The sequence below is a fragment of the Setaria italica genome, chromosome I (genome assembly GCF_000263155.2).
Source record: "Setaria italica strain Yugu1 chromosome I, Setaria_italica_v2.0, whole genome shotgun sequence".
In the NCBI taxonomy this organism is placed as follows: domain Eukaryota; kingdom Viridiplantae; phylum Streptophyta; class Magnoliopsida; order Poales; family Poaceae; genus Setaria; species Setaria italica.
This window is the reverse complement of record NC_028450.1, coordinates 4,135,278-4,157,619: the sequence shown is the minus strand read 5'-3', so window position 1 is coordinate 4,157,619 and position 22,342 is coordinate 4,135,278. Positions and strand designations below refer to the sequence as shown.

Sequence of the window (22,342 nt, the reverse complement as noted above, 5' to 3'; positions counted from 1 at the left end):
TCGCGCCGCTCCCCTTCTCTCTCCCTGCGCCGTTTCCGTTCCTCTACCCCAGCAGCTATAAAAGGAATGCCCCGTCGCCGGAGTTCCCTCCGCCTCTGTTGCCTTCAGCTTCCTCCTACTCCTTGCTCAAGCTCCTAGAGCCACCCACCCAGTCCTTGAGGAGTTCTTCTCCCAGTTCTCCCTCAGTTCCTCCAAGTCACCAGCAGCTTGCTCCTCCGTGCTGCGTAAGAGCTCTCTTGTGTTCCGCAAGAAGCAGCGCCGCCGCCGGAGCATTGCCAGTCTTAGCCCTTGCTCGAAGCTTTAGTCCCTTCGCCCAAGTCTGCCTCTTTCCGACCCCAAGCTTTCCTTTCAGGAAGAAGGTGAGTTGCCGACCCCCAGTCCGCCTCGCCCGACCCCTCCTATCCACCCGACCCCAGTTCCGTCTCGCCCGACCCTGTCTGTTTTGCCGGCCCTTGTCCGCCTCGCCCGAGGGCTTGGCTGTGATCTTTTTCTTCAACTTGAGGGTGTATGTATAAAACTTGGAAACCCTTCAGCGCTTGCGTCTAAGGACCCCTAGTTTCTCACATCCTCTAGTTCGAGGATCGGACCACTAGTTCCTTCCTACCCTTACCTTTTGATCATCATCAGCTCTCGAACCACCATCACCTCCTGCTCTTTGTCGCGAGTTTCTGGGCTCAGGCGAGCCAGTGTTGCTGTTGAACTAACCGTCTAACCCTTGCATTGCATTCGTGTAGAGCTGCACCTCGCCGACGGTGTCTACGAGATTCACCCGGCGCCCGAAGAAGAAGCTGTAGCCGAGCTCCTGCCCTCCGAAGCCGAAGTCGCCCCCGAAGCCAAGCAGTTTCCGTCCTCCTTGCTTGAAGGCAAGCCCCGGTTGCATCAAAGTCCTACGTGTTTTACCAGACTTGCGCATGCCTTCTGTAACATGCTTGTGCATTTACGTATAGGAGTTGTTTGAAACCCTAGATGCATGCCTTAGTTATCCCCCATGATCTGAACACTAGCTGTTGGACCGAGTAGCTGCATTGCTTAACTAGGAAAACGGTAAAAGTCGAGTGATTCCCTGTCACTCGCGAGTTATAGGAGTTGCATGTTTACTCTCCTGTTATAACTATAAGGACGATGGACGGGGCAGAGTTTTGGGTAACTCTTTGGTGGTCGGATGGTCGCCCCGTCTGTCTATGAAATTTGCTAAGGCCCGACAGTGGTGGTGTTCGTGATCAAGTGTTTGAAAGTACTAGCCTCATACTTAGTATGGGATGAGGAAGCCTAGTACCGGATTGAACCTAGATGTGAGCGGTCGCCCCATTGTTCTTGGAACGGAGTTTCCCCTGCTGGTTGTCGCACGTGGTGGCAATGTGTGGTCACAGGACGGCAGAGGCTGAGTCTGTGGAACCTTGCACCAAAGGAAATGGGCCCGACACGGCTTAGGGGATTGATGGGGAAGGCCGACACAGGAAGCGACCTCCGGGTGCGCGGATGTCGTGAGGCTAGGTTCACCATGCATGGTTAAAGAACTCGAATCGATTCGTCTGCCTCTCACAGTTTGAGATTGCTTGATCGCTATGTCACCCTGAGTAATTGAGGAATCTGATGATGGCAATGTGGTTGTTATGTCTACATATCTTGTTTGACTCCATGATTGCTTAGAATAGGTTGCACAACCTAGAATGGTAAATGAACATAGAACCGGAGCTAAAACTGAAATAGGGTTACTTAGTGCTTTTGGCAAACAAACCCCATCAGCCAAATAGCTTGCATGTCTAGAGGGAGGAGTAGTCCTTGCTCCTATCGGTTAAGTCTTGTTGAGCTTAGTAGCTCAGCCTTGTTGTGGCTTCTGTTTTCAGGTGAAGTTGCCGCGTCCGACCCCTCTCTGGTTGGTGCTTGGTCTCCCCAGCTTCCGCCAGGCTGGACGGTCGAGTGGGACCCCTCCTCGGACGGCGAGGAGAGGACTCAGTGATGTTCTGGCTGGCCTCGCCCGGATATCCGACCCCGACGAAGTCTTCCGCTAGTGTTTTCCCTGTTGTTCTTTTGTTTCATAAAACTCTGATGTTGGACTTTATGGTTGAACTAAAATAGGTAAAACTTGTTTAACTCAGTGGACTTGTTGTATTCTCTGTAACCACTCACCTTCGTGTGGGTTTTGCTAAACTCGATCCTGTTAAGTGGTTAAATCGGACGAAATCCGACGGCACCCCGTGTTAGCTCAGTTTGAGCAGGAGTGTTGCATGTTAGGCGACTTAACCTTGCTCAATCAAGCTAATCCGAGGTGGTTCCGCCACAACGAAGCTCCGGCGTTAGCTTCTGGTTGCCGCAGTCTGCAGAAGAAGACTCCGACCATGCACAGATGCGCTGGCCCTGGTGCGGCGGCGTAGGAATTGTGGTGCGTGGTGGTTGGAGGAATCGTGGCGGCGGACGGACGGAGGGATCGTCAAGAACTCGAGACGTCGCCTGACTCGCGTGCGGCGCGTCGAATCGTGGGCGAATCGTATTCGTATACCAGATTATGAGGCAATCGGCACGTATAGCTGCGCGCCGCGTCGGAGGACGGGATCATGGGAGGAGTCGTGGCCTCGTGGGCTGGTGGGCCGTGGTGGACTCGTAGCTGAATTGTCGCCCGTCTGGTCTCGCAGGTAGCTGAATCGTTGCAATCAAGCGTCAAAGCAGCAGAATCATCTCCCGTTGACCTCTACTTACCAGGTAAGTGCTGGGCCTCAGGGTATGCCGTGGCCCACCCGGCATACCCTATGGGTCCGCCCCTGGTTATGTCAGAAACAGGAACAAATCCTAACCCTGTCAGGAACAGCAGAGGTAACAACGCATGCCTCTTTCACTTCAGTCAACAGCCGACCCTCTCCGCGCACGCGCGTTATATGTTGAAGAAGAAAGGCCGCACCGAATAGAGGTGAAGAAAAGAGGACAACTATTGGATTCAAGGTCGAAGGCTGAAGTTGATCAGCGACAATTATATTCATCCTCGATCACTTCGCAAGTCTGCTTATGAAGGACCTGCATCATTCATGAACGCTATTGCGCCATGGCTCTGTACATTCCCAGAAATGGTTATAGATGTACATTCGGATCGCCCGGCCCGGTCCGGCACGGGCCCAGCAAGGCCCGTTAAATTTTGTGCCGAGCCTGGCCCGTCATGACAACTTCGTTGTGCCGTGCCGGCCCACGGGCCTCACCGGCAGCCCAAGCATGGGCCCGCAAGGTCTTTTTCGTGCTGGACCGCCCGTCGAGCACGGCAGGCCCCACGCCGTCGCTGGACCTCTTGCCGCTGTCGTCCCCCGCACCGCCGCCGCGGCTCTCGCTATGCCGGTGGCGGTGGAGGAGGCTGCGAGGGAGGGAGGCGGCGCTGGTGGAGTGGAGGCCGTGAGGATGGCGGTGGTGGAGGGCCGAGGGCATGAGGAAGAGCGGCGGCGGCGTTGGCGGAGGCCACGAGGGAGGGAGGCGGCGGCAGTGGAGGCCACGAGGGAGGGAGGCTGGGCGCCGGTGGAGGCCGCGAGCCCACGAGGGAGGGAGGCGGCGCTGCCCGCCGGAGGGGAGGCCACAGGTGGAGGGGAGGTTGGAGCCTCGGAGGGAGGCGGCGGCGGCGCCGAAGGAGGCCGCGAGCCTGCGAGGGAGGGAGGCAGCATCGGCGGCGCGCCGCCCGCCGGAGGGGATGCTGCAGGCGGAGGGGAGGTCGGAGCCTCGGAGGGGAGGCGACGGGGTCACGGGGTCGGAGCTCGAAGTCTCGGAAGGGTAGCAGCAGGGTAAATGAGAAGAGATAGGGTTAGAGTTTGTCGGATGATTTTTCTCTGGTTGGTATTATACGGGCCTTAACGGGCTGCCTCCTTGCCACCGTGCCGGGCTGTGCCGCCCATCAGGCTGAGGCATCGGCCCGCGCCCGGCACGAGGCATCGGGCCGGGCCAGCTCGAGCCCGATGAGTAATGGACCGGGCCGGGCTTGAGACGGGCTAAAAAAAGGGCTTCGTGCCGGGCTGTCGGGCTGCGGGTTGCATGTACATCTATAAAAATGGTGTTATTTTAAACAATAAGCAAGCCATGCACAATGCAACTTTTACCGAACAACTTTTAAGCATTGATGAGAACATCACCTGCTCGTATACAACCACTGTTGGGGGAAAATATTAACGACCTCCCAAAGCCCATGGAAACAACAATCATAAAGGCCCAGGCCCACCTAAGGTAATAAAGACTGCCGTCGGCCCAACGCGGGAGGGAGGAGCCACGCTCCGCCTCGCCCGACCCAGTGTCCCGGGGTTAGACATTCCCGACCCCTTAAAGACCAAACTCCGCCTCGCCCGACCCAGGGGACTGGGGTCGGGCGCTCCCGACCCCCCGCCATAAAATTCCGCCTCGCCCGACCAAGGGCACGAGGGGTCGGACTCGTTCGGGCCCACAGGACAAATATCCGCCTCGGGCGCAGATTGGAAGATCAGGGCGCGGATCTCGTGGGTTCCCCTATCGACCTCGCCATAAATGTGCCGCAGCCCTGGCACGCAGAAAGGAGCTGGCGCTCCCAGCGCGACCCGTCACAAGTACCTATGTGCGACCGTGCGGTGCGAGCTACAGTGGTCGCGGCTCCCTCCGATTCGCCACAAGGTACTCATGGCCCGCGTCGCCTGGCACAGGAGGGCGTTTCGCCCGTTCTCGCGCCCCGTGCTTCCGGCGACAGGGACGCGACGTCCGCGTCCCACGGGTCATCAGCAGGATAACAGAATCGGCCATCCTCCCCGGCGGGCACAGACGCCACGACTAAACATCATCATCATGCCTGGCAGCAACGGCCACCGGAGAGATCATCGACAGGATCTGGAGGCAGCTGCCCTCTCCCGACGGACGCGCTGACAGGAGCCAGAAGCCAGAGCGAGGGGCGGCAGCCCTGGAGCTTGGTCCCTCTCCTTATGTTGTATTTTACTTAGCTTTGTTTATCTCTTTTACTTCTCCACACACCCGGTCTCACCTGTAACCCCGGTGGCTTCCTTGCGCTATAAAAGGAGAATCGGGGGCCTAAGACAGAGGAGGCTTCCAAGCCAACATAACACACTCATACCCACCTAGAGCACCAGTGCACACCCAAGAGACCTGGGACCAGTTTCCTCTCTCGCACTCCTGTAACCCCTACTACAGAACCCCACGTGGGCAACACGAGCAGCGCCTCATACTGGACGTAGGGCTTTCACTTGCCCGAATCAGTCTAAACCCCGTGCCTCCCACGCCACCATCCGAAGCCTTACACGCATAAAAGAAATTTACTAGCCGTAGTCTTGATCCGCTAATCTTGACAATGACAACCACATTGGCAAACTTTGATTCAAAGGTGAACCAATTCTTTATCAAGATTGTATTTGATACATTTGATGAATTGATGCTGCACCATGATGTGTGTTCATTGTTATTTTCAGAAATACATAAGTGGATCAAAAAGAGTGTTAAACATACATGGAAGGCATGGAGGACCAAAGAAGTTGATTGGGGGACAAGTTCAAGTATTCCCAACGTTCTCCACCAGGCCACCACGTCACTTTTAGCCCAAGTAAAGAAAGAGATCCAATCCAACACGTTTTGGGGCTGGATTCGGACTGCAACTCTGCGCCAATTTGCAATAGCCGCCACGACCTCATAGGGACTTCGTTTTGGGCGTTCAAGTACTCTTTGGAATCCTTATGAAGTCTATTTTCATTGGATCTGGATTCATATCCATATCTTTTCTCATGCGGCCGCAATGACCAAATTACTACCAAGAGATTTTTTATCCAAAGGTGTTGCGTCGCCTTATTTTCGCCCGATGGGTCGTGTATCAAGTTGGGTCCATTAGGGATACGTCCTAGGGTTGGAGCACGACCCCAACACCCCCTGGTTGTTCTCCTAGGTATTTATAAGGATTAGAGCCGTCACAAACAGATTGGGTTTTGTTTTGTTGAAAGTTTAGCCATTGCTACTTCCTTGTAGACGCCTGTGTCGACTAGACCATCCGTTCTCCACAATTTTGTGAGTTCAGTTTGGTTCTCATCTCCATATTTGCAATTAAGTTGCTTGTTCTACTTATTCTTACTTGTTCCTCGATTGTTTGCAGGAATTACCCTAGTAGTTTGGTTGATCGTGCTCCACAAGATCGCGACAACCATTGGAGGTGGTGTATCGGTTGCCAAGGCACAGCATCCTTGGATGGTTGTAGTCGGGCCGTGAACGTCGCCTCCATCCCCAAATCAAGTTATCCACCTTCTCTCATCGAAAGATCAGGAATCAGCCCTAGCGGGTTCTTATCAAGCATGAACTTTCCATGGTTACCCATTCGAATAGTATCTTTTATTTGAGATTAATGCTACAGTAGCTGGATAGCTAAGATGAGGTGTCGGAACAAACCAGATAGTCATAAGCATGACATATGATATAATTTGATCGGAGGCGACATGTGGATGATTAATTATTTTTAATCTCAAACATGGTATTTTTCTTTATTAAATCGTGAGTCCATTTCCGAATATGTTTGAATCACTATAATTAAATTGAATGAGATCCTATATACGCAGTACATTTTAGTTATTTTTTAAAAAATAACATTTTGATGTACTACTTTAAGATTTTCAAAATTTGTGTTCAATATTTGAATGTACTGTCTTGATAATTTCATATAAAATATTGAACTAGTTTATCCAAAATATTGATTTGGACTTCAAATAATTTCGAATGAAATTTAAGAAAACAGAGCACGTATAAACATATAATATCGTAATCCGTAACTATTGTTAGATTTAGAGATTGGAATGAAAAACATAAAAATGATAAAAATGGAGACGTAAAAACGACCTTTTTCTTTTTTTTAGGTCGGTTTCCTCTCTTTTTTTTTGTTGCGGTAATAAAGGAAGGAATATCCTAGCGTGCTGCCGTCCGGTTTCCTCTTCCGCCCGGCGACTCGTGCCTTGTTGGTTTCGGACTCGAATCCCCACCCAGCCCGTCCGGCTGGTATTTAGGCACATCTGATCGAGCGAACAAAACAGAGCCTGACCGGCCCTCGATTTCTCGTCTCGATCCGTGCCGAGGGATTGCGGTGGTAGGGCGTCATGGGGATGCTAGCGCTGAAGCGTCTCATGAGCACGCATCGGCGGGAGCGGCGGCGAGGTCGCCACAAAGTAGATGGCCGTAGTAAGCTTCCTTGTGCCTCACCCCACGTCTGCACCCATGTCTGCATAATCCATAGGGTAACCATGCATACATCTTGTGTTGCAGTCGCTGGATCGATCACTTCCAAGTCCAAAGCAACGAAGGATAACTCTCGTCCTGGTAAAAGAATGAGAGATTCAGGGCCAAACCTCCCAGAGGTACGATCTGTAAAATATTTCTCAAAGTACACGTGAACTACTACAGAGTTTCGCTTTTGACTTGCAAACCGCACAAAGTTTTCGAGGACAGCTAACTGCACACACTCTGGTAGCTACGTTATCAAATTCTCAGTAGGCCTGGCAGTACTTAAGTAATTTTTGTTTTATGGTCCTCACTCCTCAGTCATATTCGAGCCGATTTTACAAGACAACCATATGATATAATAGAAAATCTTATAAAATCCGGCAGTGACTTGTTCTCCTTTTGCTGTAATTGCTGTGATCTTCCCGTTCATGCTGCTATTTATTGGATACAAAGTATTTTTTGAAGTTTTGATAAAAGTACTAAGAGCAACTCCAGCAATAATCCCTAAACCAGAACCCCTACTTCTTGAGCAGGGGCTCCACCTATTTTTCGGGATCATATTTTTTATGCTCAACTCCAACAATAACCCCTACTTTTTAGCCCTCATCTTCTTTTGACAGATGTGACCCATTTGTCAGTCTCTCTCTCGTTCTTCTCCACGCATCCTCTGTCCTTCTCTCCCCTCCCTCTGCGTGGAGCACGATGGGGCGATGGATCTCCCATCCATGAAGGGCGGCTGCAGAGAGTACGGCATGAAAAGCTTGGCGCAAGGCAGGGCCGTCTATCCGTGGAGCAGCTGTCCGTGAGCTCGCCTGATGCGTCAAGAAAACATCAAAGAAAAGCTACCATGACAAGTTGAACAGAAGATCAAGAACGCAATACATAAATGGACAACAGTTTTAGTTAGAAGCAGGCACATTCAGCTATCATGAACTCAAATCTTGACGTAAGGACGTGCTCCAAATCATACAATTTTTCGGCTTGGGAGTTTCACCGAGCAGCCGAGATTGAGTTTAATCTGAACTAGAACACGCACGCAAGCAAAGGCAGGATGTAAGTGGTGGCTCGCTGGCGCAGACGTGCACCAGAGCAAAGTGCCGCACCCATTATGCCAAGCAACACTCTCAGGTCGTTCTGCCATGCGCCCGTGTCCACCCTCGCTGCCACTGCCAACGCCGGCGTGCGCGAGCTGGAGCTGGCCATGACGGGGACCACCCTTCCCTCCACGCACCGCCGCCACTGTAGCCCCCACTGTGGCCCGATTCGGACGCGAAGCGGCGAGCTCGCGTCCTCTCTTGACGGCAAGGGGATGGGGAAGGCAGCGGACCAGGCCCAGCAGCGGCGTGGAGGCAGATGCAGAAGGGAGGCGCGGGCGGGAAGAAGGGCAGCATCGGGCAGGAGGGAGAACGGTAGGTTGTGGGACCCACGGATGGCGACCCTCTATAGATCCCCGGGCCTGAGAGCCGTGGAGGTGAATTTGGAGGCCTCCCAAAGTAAGGACTATAGTAGAGGGTCTGCTGGAGTTCATTTTTTAACCAGCGGCCTTTAAATTTCGAGTAGGAGCTTGTTTAGAGGGTCTGCTGGAGTTACTCTAAGGTTATGGAATACCTTAATTTGTTTCAATTTAGAAGGTGTTTCGATGTAATAAATGTTTCAATTTTGAAAATCATGGTATTGCTAAAGCTGCAGTCTTTTTGGAGTTTTAGAAACTCCATGTAGGGCCTCTTTTGTTCTAAGCTAAAGTATTGTATAGCTCTAGTTTCTAAAACTGTGGTTTCTCAACACCATGATTTAAGGAAAATGCGACACCCAAACATGCCCTTACACATACAGGACCTCCATGTGCAACTTATCCTTAGATTCTTCCATTCTACATCAAGCATCCAAGCACATGCCACTCTTGTCCAGATCAAAGTATTTTTTTTTAACAAACAAGTGTCTCACACTCTTATGTATAAAATATGCTTCATTAAAAAGACTTTTATGCAAACAGATTTTACTGGAAATCTTCCCTTTTAATTCCCACAACCATTTCGTTTTAACTCCTGCTTCTATTAGTGACGTTGATTTTTCATCATTTATCCATCTCCGGAAAGCTAGTCTCCAGTTTCTGTCAACAGGGCAGGGCTACGGTGATTTTTGCTCCTAATGCTGATTAGACTACACATGCTTTTCCAACCAAGATTTTCTGCTACAGCTATCTTCCCAGAAATCAATATCTTTGCCATCGTCAAGTAACAAAGGACTACTATGTAGTTGTAAATCTTTTAACTTCTAGCTTCAGCAAATTTAAACAAAGGTGACTGTAGCAGTGTAGCTTTATGTTTGCTCTATGTTTCACTTGAGCTACAGGGCCATTTGAAACATATTTTGTTAAACTGTATCTTGCCACAAACCAATAGAATGTTCAAGTTTCGATCACCACTCACATAGCAGATTGATGTTTGATTTTCTAAATATTGGATATCCAATTGGTTAATTCCATTTACTTGGGTTTTTTGCAATTTTACCCCTATTTATTAACTATGCATGGCATCTCCTTTTTACTCCACCTCCCTGCCTAAATAGTTTTTTTTGGTAAAGTATATATTTAAGTGTCTATATGCGTAAATTATACTTTTGATGCTCTTTCATACAACTCCTTTGAGTTTCATACAACTCCTTGCAGTACAAAATCTTTCTACAAATATTATATAAAGGTCTACAGTATACTGTTAAGTAAGTCTTACTTTCTTGTGCACTCTTTACTTTTTATACATTGGAGATGTGCAAATATGTCTATATGTAGTTTTTTTTTGTATGGTTCCCCTCAGAGTGTGTGTAGAGGGGAAGATACACTTCTGTATATGACCAACCTGCTTCTTTCATGCGGTACACATTTTATGTGAACAAGCATTGATCACCTGTGCTAGAATGTTATCTTATATGATTGTATATTTTCTGATGAAGTGACATTTTCCCTTATAAGCCCTTTTGCGCTCAACTATCTTTCCATGCTTGCGCAGGAAATCTGGTTTCATATACATTCACTAATGCCAATGGAAGATTCTGCTCGCGCTGCTTGTGTATCTCGCACATTTCTACGTTCATGGAGACACCACCCCTATCTCATCCTCTCTAAGGAAACGCTGGGCTTGAAACCAAATGCATCTGGGAAGGGTGATGTATGGGCTTTCACTACCAAAATGGACCTGATTCTGAAGAACCACTCAAGCGCTGGTGTGAAGACACTCGAACTTGACGTCTGTGAATGCCGTGATCTCAATCCTTGTTATCTCAATGATTGGCTTCAGATTGCTATTACACCAAGAATTGAAAGTCTCACCCTTGTGCTGCCTTCAAAATACGAGGAAGAATACAACTTCCCGTGCTCACTTTTATTTGGTGTGAATGGAAACTTGATTCGGCATCTTCATCTCACCTATTGCGCCTTCCGTCCCACGGTTGGCGCTGGTTGCTTGAGAAGCCTGACAAAGCTGCATTTGAGTAGCGTGCGTATTACAGGGGAAGAGTTAGGGTGCCTTCTTTCCAATTCTGTTGCTTTGATGCAGTTGGAACTCAATTATTGTAGTGAAATAATCTGCCTGAAGATACCATGCATGCTGGAGCAACTCAGCTGCCTGACTGTTTCTGGTTGCAGTATGTTGGAAATGATAGAGAGCAAAGCTCCAAACCTCTCTACCTTCAACTTCACTGGTGACAACCTAGTACAACTTTCACTCGAATCACTGCAAGTGAAGAACCTAGATATGGACTGTTTAGATGAGATCAACTTTCTCAATTACTCTATTACCAAGCTTCCATATATGGTGCCAAATCTCGAGACTCTAACCTTATCTTCATATAATGAGGTATCTGAAACTCAATATTGTTAGGTGCCTGGGTGGTGATGGTGACACTTATCAGTAGTTATGCACTCATGCTCTAAGAGATAATTAATATGATGTATATTTTTATGCAGATGGTCAATACTCCAACGGTAGCTGCCAAATTCCACCACCTCAAGTACTTGGAAATCTATCTTGATAGATGCCTTTCTCCAGAATATGATTTTTGGTCTTTGGCTTCATTTCTTGATGCTTCTCCTATCTTGGAGACTTTCATTCTTATTGTAAGTTGCTGCTGTTGCAAAGTCACCTTTCTTTACTAAAGTTATCTAGTATCTAATATCTTTGGTGAACTGATTATTTAAGTGGCATTGGTTTTGATCCTGTGCTGGTCATGCAGAATTCTATGGAGTCTGAACCGGTTTTTGAGGATGCCTCAAACATGAGGCAGAGGCCTGAACACAAGTATGAAAGCCTCAAGGATGTGATGATCTTTGGCTTCTGCTCCGCAAAGAGCATGGTTGAGCTAACATGCCATATTCTTCAGAATGCAACATCACTGGAAAGTATCACCTTGGACACAATAAATGATCAGGATGACGAAGATAATCTTGGGAGGTGTTCTTTAACTCCTGCCCGCAAAACCGGTGAATGCTGCTATCTATCTAATGGCATGATCTTGGAAGCCAATAAGGGTCTTATGGCCATCCAAAAATACATCGCGGCAAAAGTTCCCTCTACTGTGGAATTAGATGTTCGAGGGCCTTGTAGCCGGTGCCATACTTTAGAGACTAGGTAGATATGATCAAGTTAAATGTTAATATGGCCATCCAATATTTAACTATCTAAAGCAATGCTTATTATGTGCCTTGCTTATATGCCTTGTTTATGAATTTATTATTAATTAGGAGGTTTTTTTTAAGAGATGAGGGCATCCAAATTCAAGTTGCAGAGGACTATGAGCCTAGGTGGTAGGGATGCGCAAGCACAACTTGCACCCCAGCTCAGTTCCGTATCTGGAATGTATCTGCTTGCCACTTTGTGTCTGCTTCTGGAACTCTCCAAAATTTTCAACTTGTACTAGTTTACATAAAAAAACTTGTACTAAGCTTCACAAAAGCAATTCAACCATCCATCTCTTGACATTTGAGACAACTCCCAGGTAACGCTAGTGAAAAAAAGAGCTGCTCCATCGACATGTAAATGACCAAAACTTAACGGTGCTCTTTTGACACTCAGAAAAACTAGCATTTCACATACAGAAGACTGCTAGATGAACCACAGCCGCAACTGAAAGTTCTGGAGGCGGCTGAAGCGATGAGGACCTCCATCTGCGCGATCGCCTGGTCGTGCAGTCCTGAGGCGTGGGTGATCATGCCATCAACCTTCACCAGTGCCTCGTGCCGCTTCATCCCCGAGACGACCCACCTCTTCTCCACTTCCTGATGTCGCAGCAGGTCTATCATGGATGTCGCGTCGACGATGCCGAGCAGCACCTCCACATGGACCTCGAACTCCATCCCCGACGCATACGTGTTCAGAAGCTTCTGGAGGTCACCGAGGATCTCACGGTGGGCCCCTTCCTCTCCCCTCCATGGCAACGCTCTTCTCTTCGCGCACTTTGAGAGAGATTTGGTTTTGGTGTGGGCGGGTTTATGGTTTTGGGGGTCATACAAGAGAGTGGTGGTGACCAGCAGCGGACGCAGGATTTTACAAACGGCTGTACATAAATATTCATATTTTATTCCTAAATATATATTGCGGTACATGATTTTACAAGCTAAAGGTCTTTACTATCAAATAAAAATAAAAATTTATTAATTGCTCACTAAGACAACTAACAATATTAAGCGTATAGGACCACACATGCTTTATATGCTTTGAGAGTGTAAGTTTATTGGTTTTGTTGAGTTGTCTCATTTCTATGGGTTACAACTCATGACACATCACAACAGGTCTTCAGAAATTAATAATCGATCATAATATAATTGTGCTAACTGAAATAGAAAGTATGGCAATTGCTCTCATACGACCATATTTATTCTGAACATATACATTTCCATTTTTTATGTAGAAATATCAATGTCTTTTCTTTATAAAATATGTTATCCAGAAGCATCTTTACGAGTAATAAGCTTTACATGATTTCTATATTATTTTTGAAGAATTGCAAAAGGGCCTCTAGCTTAGTGGTTAGAGCACCTGAGTAGCACCCAGCAGGCTCGGTTCGACTTGAATTAAACGGGTCTAGAATAAAAAAATTGTACAAAAATAGGTAGAGGCTTCCCCTACCGACTTCAGTAAAAAAAGAATTATATATCTATTTAATTTTAGTAATATTTTAGAAGTTTTCTTCGCGAGGTAAAAATTTTTGGAGGTGACAACCAGCATGTTATTTAAAAAATCTAAATATTTTTATCAAATAAGGAAGGATTAACATTTATGATTTCCATTGGAATAAATGGTGTATGTATGCTGAAATATTCTATAACTTTACCAATATAACATACGATGATATATGGGAAAAATCACTTTTACGAAGTTTAATTTTTGTGATTGCTTCTCTTAGGTAATGGTATATGTGTAGTCAGTCCCCATCTTTTGCACAAGGTGGTGATAAGATCATCCAATAGCTGCATGATCAATGGTGTTATTCATGTAGGCACTTATAGAGGAGCCCATAAGGTATATACTTATGGAGACTTGCTTACAACAAAACAAACTTTCCTTTTGTGCTTGTTGATGGTGCGAATGTATGTGATGTTGCGGCCCATCATATCCAAGCCTGGCAGGGCCTCCTTCCTTCATCTAGTCCATTTGCATATGTTGAGGTGTTGATGAATGACAACATTGGGGTAGCTGGCTGCTCGGCTTTGTTTATGATGGAACATGGAAAGATAAATAACGTTACATTTAGGATCATACAAATAAGGAAATATATGAGCATGAAAGAATGGATTCATGTGAAATGAAGCATGTATAGTTTATGCCACTAGTGACCAAATCCATCGCCTCCCAAAATTGGATGAAAGAAAACAGGATACCAATCCGGCGACGCGCAACGATAGGACACGTTTGCTAAAAATTGGAAATCCTATATCAAGAAAAAATTCCAATTTTTTGAAAAAACTAAATCCCAAAGTTGATGGGTTAAGACTGTGGGGATTGGTTACCTTTAGGGTCTTGGTGCTGTCATTGTTATTGATGTGTGCATTATGGCTCCACAACCACAACTCTACTCAACGAGCTCTCTTATACATGTTCTCTGTATACAACCCTACTGCTGTGTGGCGTGCTGCATTGCACGACTACCTTGGGTGCACCTCTGCTATACTTCAGGAGTTTTGGTCATCATCGCTGCATATGGATATGCATCCAATCTCGTTCATTCATTGCCATCTGGCAGCTTCCATCGCTCGTACCCATAGCAAAAATGGACAAACCCTAACAAACTTTCCTTTTCCTTCGATCCATTTAGCTCCTTGACATTGGCCAACATTGTAGGCACATGCATGCTCCTTCGATGCGATCTCTCGTGGCACCAAAATGTACGTACACATGCATAATTTGATTTTCGGTTTAGTGATTTTGAATTTTTGAGAATTTCTTAAGTTATAGGGTCTTACTGTTCCTTGAGTTCGCATGTGTATTGATCCCGTGGTTCCTTTTGAAAAGCTTTAGAAATTTAATATATTTTGTAATTACAAACTGCTTTGATTCTGTGTTATGTTCTGTGCTTGCCTTATGTGGGTGGATTGCGAGCCTAATGAGCTGGCTCGAGCTTCGTAAGTCTATCCAGCTAGACCGAGCCGAGCCGACTCTAGTGAGAGTGTGCGTTGAATGCTCCTATCCTTGGCCGTTTTACTTTTAGGAAAATTTGCTGGCAGACATTGTTAAATGGTTTCTTTTGTCGTGAACCACTAAAAAATGTGTCTTTGCCTGAAGACACCAAGGGCTAGTTTGGCAGAATTTCGTCTGTGGCTAAAACAGCTCCGACGATAGCTAGAACAGGTCCAGCTGTGGCTCCTATGGTAGAGTAGTTTCTCTAGTGGAGCTGAAGTTATTTTGAAAAAACGTTTGGCAAAATGGCTTCTCCTATTTTCCGTTTATAGATATAAGATTTTAAATGTCCAATGCGCCCCTACATATTTGACTGGTTTGTACAAATAAGTTTTAATTTTTTTTCTTAATTTATAATGCAATTTCATATGAAATAAAAATTAGTAAATAGATTAATGAATATATTATATAACCCTTTGTTTCCTTTCTTTCTATTCTCATATGATACCCTTTTATGTTTTTTTTTCCTTTTTTCACCACATTTTGTTCACCATATATTTCTGTCGGCCTTATCTTTCCCGTCAATGATGTTTCGTTCTTTTCCGTCGTCATCCTTATCCGCTCAACCGTGGTGCATCTATAAGATTCTTTGAGTTGGGGTGTTTATCCACTTATCTTTTCACTGCATATTTCTATTGGCCTTATCTTCTCTGCCTAGGTCGGGTTGTTTTGGTAAGGGTCCTGTATGTTGTCGTGGCACGTTTATAAGCTTCTCTGAGTTGGGGGTGTGAGTGTGTTTCTGTGCTCCAATTTTGATCCTAAACCAGACTCGTTGTACTCTCGTCTCTCTTAATGAAATGACGCGTAGCTCTCCTGCATTGTTCGAGAAAAAAATTTATTTACTTTTCTAGAAACACGTGTGGGCACGCACGTGCATTTTACTAGTTCTTCTAAAGTGGGTCCACCCATAGCCTAAAGTGGGTCCACCCTGGTGACGGATGTATCGGTGTATTACTGAGTTCCATCTCCTGCAAGGAGGGAGGAGGAGTGGAGGATCGAGGGGGGACTTGAAATTTCAAGTTCAGACAAAGAGACGGGGGTGAGGCGGAGTTGTGTTAGTTGTGTGCAAGAGGAAGAGGGGGAGAGTTCTAGTAGATTCTAGAAGGCAGAACTGCCGCTGTGCTTATGACCCTGCCCGATGTGTGCCGGTAGAGAATGATGGTTCGGCACTTCGGCTCTCCTCCAAAATTCAAAGGAGCCAACTGGGAATATGCTCCATGGAATGTTGCAATTGCAGCACGCACTCAAAATTCAGAGGAACCAGTTCGATTCTGCCATACGAATGTAATCAAACTATGATTGGTTGTATCGCGTGCCAGTGCCAATCTTTGCCGAAAATCAGTATGGTGTTGGGGTACACAAATGCAGACTGGTGTCGTCCAACATCAATACGTACGTGCTAACGGTAACAATCATCCATGGAGGGTGAGACCAAAGATTATGTCAAAAAAACAGGAACAATAACAATACTAGACCCTTTTCATACTGTACATGACATTGTGTTCAAGCATAGTGCAGGATTGGGGAACTGTAACCGCTCGGATAGTTTAACAGCCAGATCAACACACGGTTTGAAGCAAAGTCTTTTGTTTAGACGTCATAGTAAGATATCAAGAACATAATTGGATCCCGGATCAAAAGAAAAAAAAACACAAGTGACGGCCGAATTTTTTTTGGTGGAACCGGTTCGAAAACCACAACTAAGAACACCAATCGACTATCCACCAATCAAACTATCAACTAGTGGGACAAACCAGAAAAACCCCTTCACAATTCAAAGTTACATCATCACGGCTGCACACTACTGTAAAACTGAGCTTCGTCTCAAGACTCAGTACCGGTGCATTTTAGCCCGGTACTAATGTGAGCATTAGTACCGGACCTAACGGATAGTCCCTGAGGAGCCCCCCTGGATCCTGTTTAGTATCGGGTGGGGGCTCCACCTGGTGCTAAAGGGTGGAGGCGTGCGGGCGGAGGAGGGCAGGGGTGGGCGGCGGGAGGGCGGAGGTGAGAGCGGTGGCGGGCAGGCGGAGGAGGGCGGCGGGGCGGGGAAGTCGGCGGGGGGGGTGGGGGGTGGGGGGGTGGGGGGGAGGATTTCCTTTTTTATTTTTTTAAATATCCCTTTAGTACCGAACTACCAGTATCAGTTGCGAAACCGGTACTAAAGGGGTTCCAACCGGTACTAATAGCGCATTCCCCATTAGTAATAGGAACCAACCGCAACTGAAAATACGTGACAACTCATTGCTTGGCCGTCACGAGCCACCACTCATAGTCTGATTTTTCAATAGCATTTGGCCCATTTAGCTGTAGCTCCAGGCCAGCCATTACTAGGCAGTCACTCATGTTATGGGCTGGGTCTGCGCCAGAGATACAATACATCGTCCAGAAGATAGGAAGCCCACTCATCTCCCGAAGTTTGAGATTCATGCAACGATCGTGGCCCATCGGATTCAATTCTTCCTTCCTCCTTCGCGTGTCTCCTCCTCTTTGCTCCCGAGCGTGCCATCACTCAAGCCGGAGCCGCCGCCGAGGAGGGCCTTAGGGTTCGGGGTTCCTGGGTGGGGCCTCTCCGATGGTTGCCGGCTTAGAAGGGGGCTTGGGGTCGTTGGTCAGTCTGGCGGTGGAGGCGGCGGTAAGGTTGGCGGCAGGAGCCGCCGGCCCGGGCGACGGGAAGACAACCGATGGGTAATGTTAGCGGTGGGGGGCAACGTGATGTTTTGGTGGATGAAGTTGATGCATGGTGGTGGGCGGGGACGGCGGCGGCCGTGGGTGGTGGAGGATGACGGTGGGGGCGTCACGTCGTGTCTCGGTTAGCGTGGCAGCGGCAGTGGAGGTGGATTCGACAGCGGGAGCCGTCGGAGACGTGGCAATAGGCCTGCGGGGCGGGGGAGTGGCGCCGGAGAGGAAGGAGGAAAACTGGTGGTGAGCGGTGAGCGGTAGGCGGCACGTCAGGAGGAGGAAGATAACTATTGGATGGCCAAGCAGATTTAAATTCTAGCCAAGATAGGTGGAACTGCTAGAGGTGGATCCCAAAATGACACCTCATGGAGAACGCGCCGTCATCTTACTGTCGCTATTAAATAAACATTATTTTCCATCACTATTAAATAAATATTATTTTAAATCAGGCGTTTGGCTAGTAAATAAACATTGAAAATTTTTAGAAATATTAAAAAATGTGACTGCAATTTCGGTTCCTAGGCTAGCCTAAGCAGATCAGTTTCCCTCCCCTTTCCCCTTTTTAATAATACTACATCCATTTCAAAATGTAATCCATTTCAAAATGTAAACCGTTTTAACTTTTCATATACATGAATTTTATTATATATCTGAATATAACCCTATATTTAGATGTACAACGAAAATTTCTGTATTAAAACGACGCATTTTAGAACCATTGCCCGATATCCAGAGACATAATCCAAGTAGGGAGCCTGGTGGCGCGTGCCTGCTGCCTCGTTCCGGCTGGCGGCGTGCACCGCAGTGGCAGCGGCGCAGCGATGCAGCCCGCGCGTGGGGAAGACTGGAGAACTGGGGAGAAGCGAGGAGCCGAGGAGCAAGCAGCCATGGGCGAGTTCGCGAGGGCTCCCGCTCCGGCTGCCGGGTGGAGCAACATCACCAGGAGGCGGCGGGTGGAGCACCAGGTGGCGGCGGTGGGATCCCCCCTCGCACAAGAGCTGACTCGCGCGACTTGGCAGCATGCCAGCCGAACTCGCCTTTGGTTCCGATTCGAATCCCGTGTCTTCGTTTTTCTTGACGCGATCCGGATCGAGGTGATATCACCATCAAGACATTAACCACGGCAAAGCTGGAAGTGAAGCAGCTCATGAGTACGCAGCAGGGGGAGCGGCGGCGGCGGCGGCATCGTCACAAGATCCAAGCCTTTGGTAAGCCTCCTCCTGTCAGCTCCCCTGTACCCTCACTTCTCGGCGAGATCTCCTCCACTGCGCTCATGTACTAGCATCTGTATTACCCACAGAGCAACCATACCGACATGATGTGTTGATGCTGCAGATGAATCGATTACTTGCATGTCTAAAGAAAAGAAGGCTACCACGCGGCATGCTAAACGGTCGAGATATTCAGGGCCAAACCTCCCAGAGGTACGTATGTTATATTGCAACATATCACAAGTTGGACATCGGGTAGGTGAAGCTAGGCTAGGTAGCTAAATAAAATTCGAGAACAGGCCTTCCAGAACTGAAACTACAACAGCACAGTTTATTTAAAAGATACAGTTTTCAAATACCCGGACATCCTTTCTTCCCCAGTTAAAAGTATAGAAACACGAATGGCCAAATTTCATTCCACCATAACCTAATTACTCGATTATGTGTTTCAGTTCGTACAAAAAACAACATTGCACGTTTCAGAGGACCAGATTCATTCAAAGCTTAGTGAGCCTGGACGACTCTGGCTTATACTTTTTTTGAATTATTTTAATGAAAGCTAAAAAGACACGTAGTGTTGATATGGCCTGATCACTAAAGAAAATTTTCCTATCAATATGGCCCTGAGCTGCAACACTAGGAAATAGTTTTCAATGCTCTGTCTAACTCTTTTGATGATGCACATCTAATTAATGGCAACATGTACAGAGCTTTTGGTATGGTCCTTTGTTCTCAGTTGAAGTAACCACTTGCCCTTGTAACCCTACTGCCATCTGTCAAACTCAAATATTTTCAACATTTGTCCAACTCAAATAGCTGCCACACTAGGAAATAGTTTCCAACATTCTAACTTAAATATTCTTTCCATTCCTGTACAGGACATCTGGTGCCATGTACATTCCCTACTTTCAATGCGAGATTCTGCTCGTGTTGCCTCTGTATCTCACACATTCCTACGCTCATGGAGGCACCATCCAAACCTCATATTCAGTAAGGAAACAATGGGCTTGAAACACAATGCATGTGAAGGGGGTGATATAGCAAGGGCTTTCACTAGCGAAGTTTATCAGATTCTGAAAAAACACTCAGGCACTGGCGTGAAGACACTTGAATTTGACATCTTTGATTGTCGCAATCTCAGCTCTTGTCATCTCAATACATGGCTTCAGATTGCTATTACACCAGGGATTGAAAGTCTCACCCTTAAGCTGCCTTTGAAATACAAGGAAAGGTACAGCTTCCCGTGCTCACTTTTATTTGGTGCGAAGGGAAACTCGATTCAGCATCTTCACCTCACCTATTGTGCTTTCCATCCCCCGATTGGCATTGATTTCTTGAGACGCCTAACAAAGCTCTATCTAAGAGAAGTGCTAATTACAGAAGAAGAGTTAGGATGCCTTCTGTCCAATTCTTTTGCTTTGGAGCAGTTTGAACTCATATATTGCAGTGAAATAATCTGCCTGAAGATACCATGCGTGGAGCGACTAAGCTGCGTGACTGTGTCTGATTGCAAATGCTGCAAATGATAGAGAGCAAAGCTCCAAACCTCTCCGCCTTTGTCTTCGATGGTGACCTAGTACAGCTGTCACTTGGGCAATCATCGCAAGTGAAAAGAACCTGAGTATGGACTGTGCAAATGAGTCCAACTTTCTCTGTTATGCTATTACCAACCTTCCATACATCGTGCCACAAGTTGAAACTATTTACTTATCTTCAATTAGTGAGGTACAATTTGGAACTCAATATTATTATACACCTGTGTGATTACTTTGCCAGTAGTGGCCATGGCGCCATGCTTTCAGGCCCTTAGGTATGTAATTAATACGTGATATCTTTTCACAGATGGTTAATACACCAATGCCAGCTGCCAAATTCCTCCACCTGAAGTACTTGGAAGTTTATCTTGATGGCGACCTTTACGCAGGATATGATTACTTGTCTTTGGTTTCTTTTATCGACGCTTCTCCTGTTTTGGAGACTTTCATGTTTGGCGTAAGTCATTTTTCTACTTGCAAAGACATGCAGTATCTGTGCTGTCTGATTATTTAAGTGGTATTAGTTTTGCTCTTCTGCAGGTAGAGCAGGGTGAGATGATATTTGATTCAGTTTTTGGAGATGACTAAAATATGAGGAAGATGCCTGAACACAAGCATGACAGCCTCAAGAATGTGACGATCTTAGGTTTTTGCTCCGCGAAGAGCATGGTTGAGCTAGCATGCCATATTCTCGAGAATACAACATCACTGGAATGTCTCACCTTGGACAGCGTATTTGTATCAGAATGATGAAGACCATATTGGCAGGTGTTCTGTCAATTCTACCCGAAAAATTGGTGAATGCTCCCATCTGACTAATGAAATGATCTTGGAAGCCAATAACGGGCTCATGGCCATCGAAAGATACATTGTGGGGAAAGTTCCCTCTGCTGTTAAACTCGATATCCGGGGGCCTTGTTGCCGGTGCCATACTTTGGAGATCGATGATGAGTTAAATTTTTAACTATGTCCATATCGCGTCTGTTTTATCTTCCTTTCTTTTCATTAAGAGCAACTCCAAGAGGCTGCTAATCTTACCCCCAATACCTTTTTTAGGAAAAAAGAGAGAAAAAATGAACTCCAACAATCCACCTAAACCTTCCCCAATTTTTTAGCGACGCTAAAAAACAGCCTGCCACCACGTATATTTTAGCGTTGGTGTTCCTCCCCCAATCCTGATTCCTGCACGCCCGCCAGTCCCTTCCGATGGGCCCAATACGATGACGTGGCCTGTGTTTGAAATATTGGGGGCTATTTATTAGCGATCTGCTGTGAACTGATATGTTTTTGGGGGAAATTTTTTTGGAAGAACCCCCAATACATAGTTTTGGGGAAGAATTTTTTAGGATACTCTTGGAGTTGCTGGCCGTAACGTTAAAATCGTATGTGATGTTAATAACTAAATATAACATGTAACTAGCAAGGTGTACTGTACATTGCTGCAAATCTGATATGATATTATCCAATTCAAATCCCTGGCTATCCCTCTAGATTCGGTGGCCACAAAATCCCTAAACCCTTGCTGGAGTCGTCTGGTATGGCTTCCTTGCGTTCTTCCCCTCTTTCTCTTCTCCTTTTTGGGTGCAAATTCTACTCCATTTGCTATGCAATGGGGATCAACCAGACAAATTCCACTCCTAATGGTTCCATGGAAGTACGGAACGCCGAGCGTGATGGTGTTGTGGCGTCGCTCGGTTTCCGCATCCCGGCCGGCGGCGCCGACGTGGTTTCTCCCTCGTATGCCTTGTTGGTTCCGGATCGAAACTCCTTACCCCGATACATAGACAGAGGCCGGACACATCGCGTGGAAGACCCAAAAGGAGAAGCCGGTTGGCTCGGTTCGATATAATCTGGAACTCTATTGAAACTCTTACCTTATATCCAAGAATCTTGAAACTCTTACCTTATATCCAAGAAGAAGTGAGGTATAATCTGGAACTCTATTTATTAGATATACTCGCGTGATGGCTTTTGTCTGTGATTAATAGTCAATCTTTTCGCAGATGGTTAATACACCAGTGGTAGCTGCCAATTTCATCCACCTCAAGTTCCT

At 46.8% G+C, this 22,342-nt stretch overlaps 1 protein-coding gene and 1 long non-coding RNA gene across 2 annotated transcripts; both read left to right on the top strand.

Moving 5' to 3' along the window:
- Positions 1 to 7,021: 7,021 nt before the first annotated feature.
- Positions 7,022 to 12,719, top strand: LOC101754357. The gene is made up of 5 exons (XM_004951450.2): positions 7,022 to 7,152; positions 7,237 to 7,328; positions 10,200 to 11,045; positions 11,156 to 11,305; positions 11,422 to 12,719. Exons 1-5 carry the CDS (start codon positions 7,071 to 7,073, stop codon positions 11,818 to 11,820), a joined length of 1,569 nt encoding a protein of 522 aa, XP_004951507.1. The 5' UTR covers positions 7,022 to 7,070; the 3' UTR covers positions 11,821 to 12,719.
- A 6,113-nt stretch (positions 12,720 to 18,832) lies between these two features.
- Positions 18,833 to 21,293, top strand: LOC101763027. The gene is made up of 4 exons (XR_002676175.1): positions 18,833 to 18,967; positions 19,633 to 20,479; positions 20,597 to 20,746; positions 20,830 to 21,293. It is a non-coding gene; the product is annotated as an uncharacterized LOC101763027 (long non-coding RNA).
- Positions 21,294 to 22,342: the final 1,049 nt, after the last annotated feature.

Excerpts from the sequence above, each read along its gene's own strand:
- LOC101754357 (XM_004951450.2), top strand. The coding sequence starts at position 7,071 with ATGGGGATGCTAGCGCTGAAGCGTCTCATGAGCACGCATCGGCGGGAG. Across the intron at positions 7,329-10,199 it reads CAGGGCCAAACCTCCCAGAG|GAAATCTGGTTTCATATACA; the intron begins GTACGATCTGTA and ends ATGCTTGCGCAG. Across the intron at positions 11,046-11,155 it reads CCTTATCTTCATATAATGAG|ATGGTCAATACTCCAACGGT; the intron begins GTATCTGAAACT and ends ATTTTTATGCAG.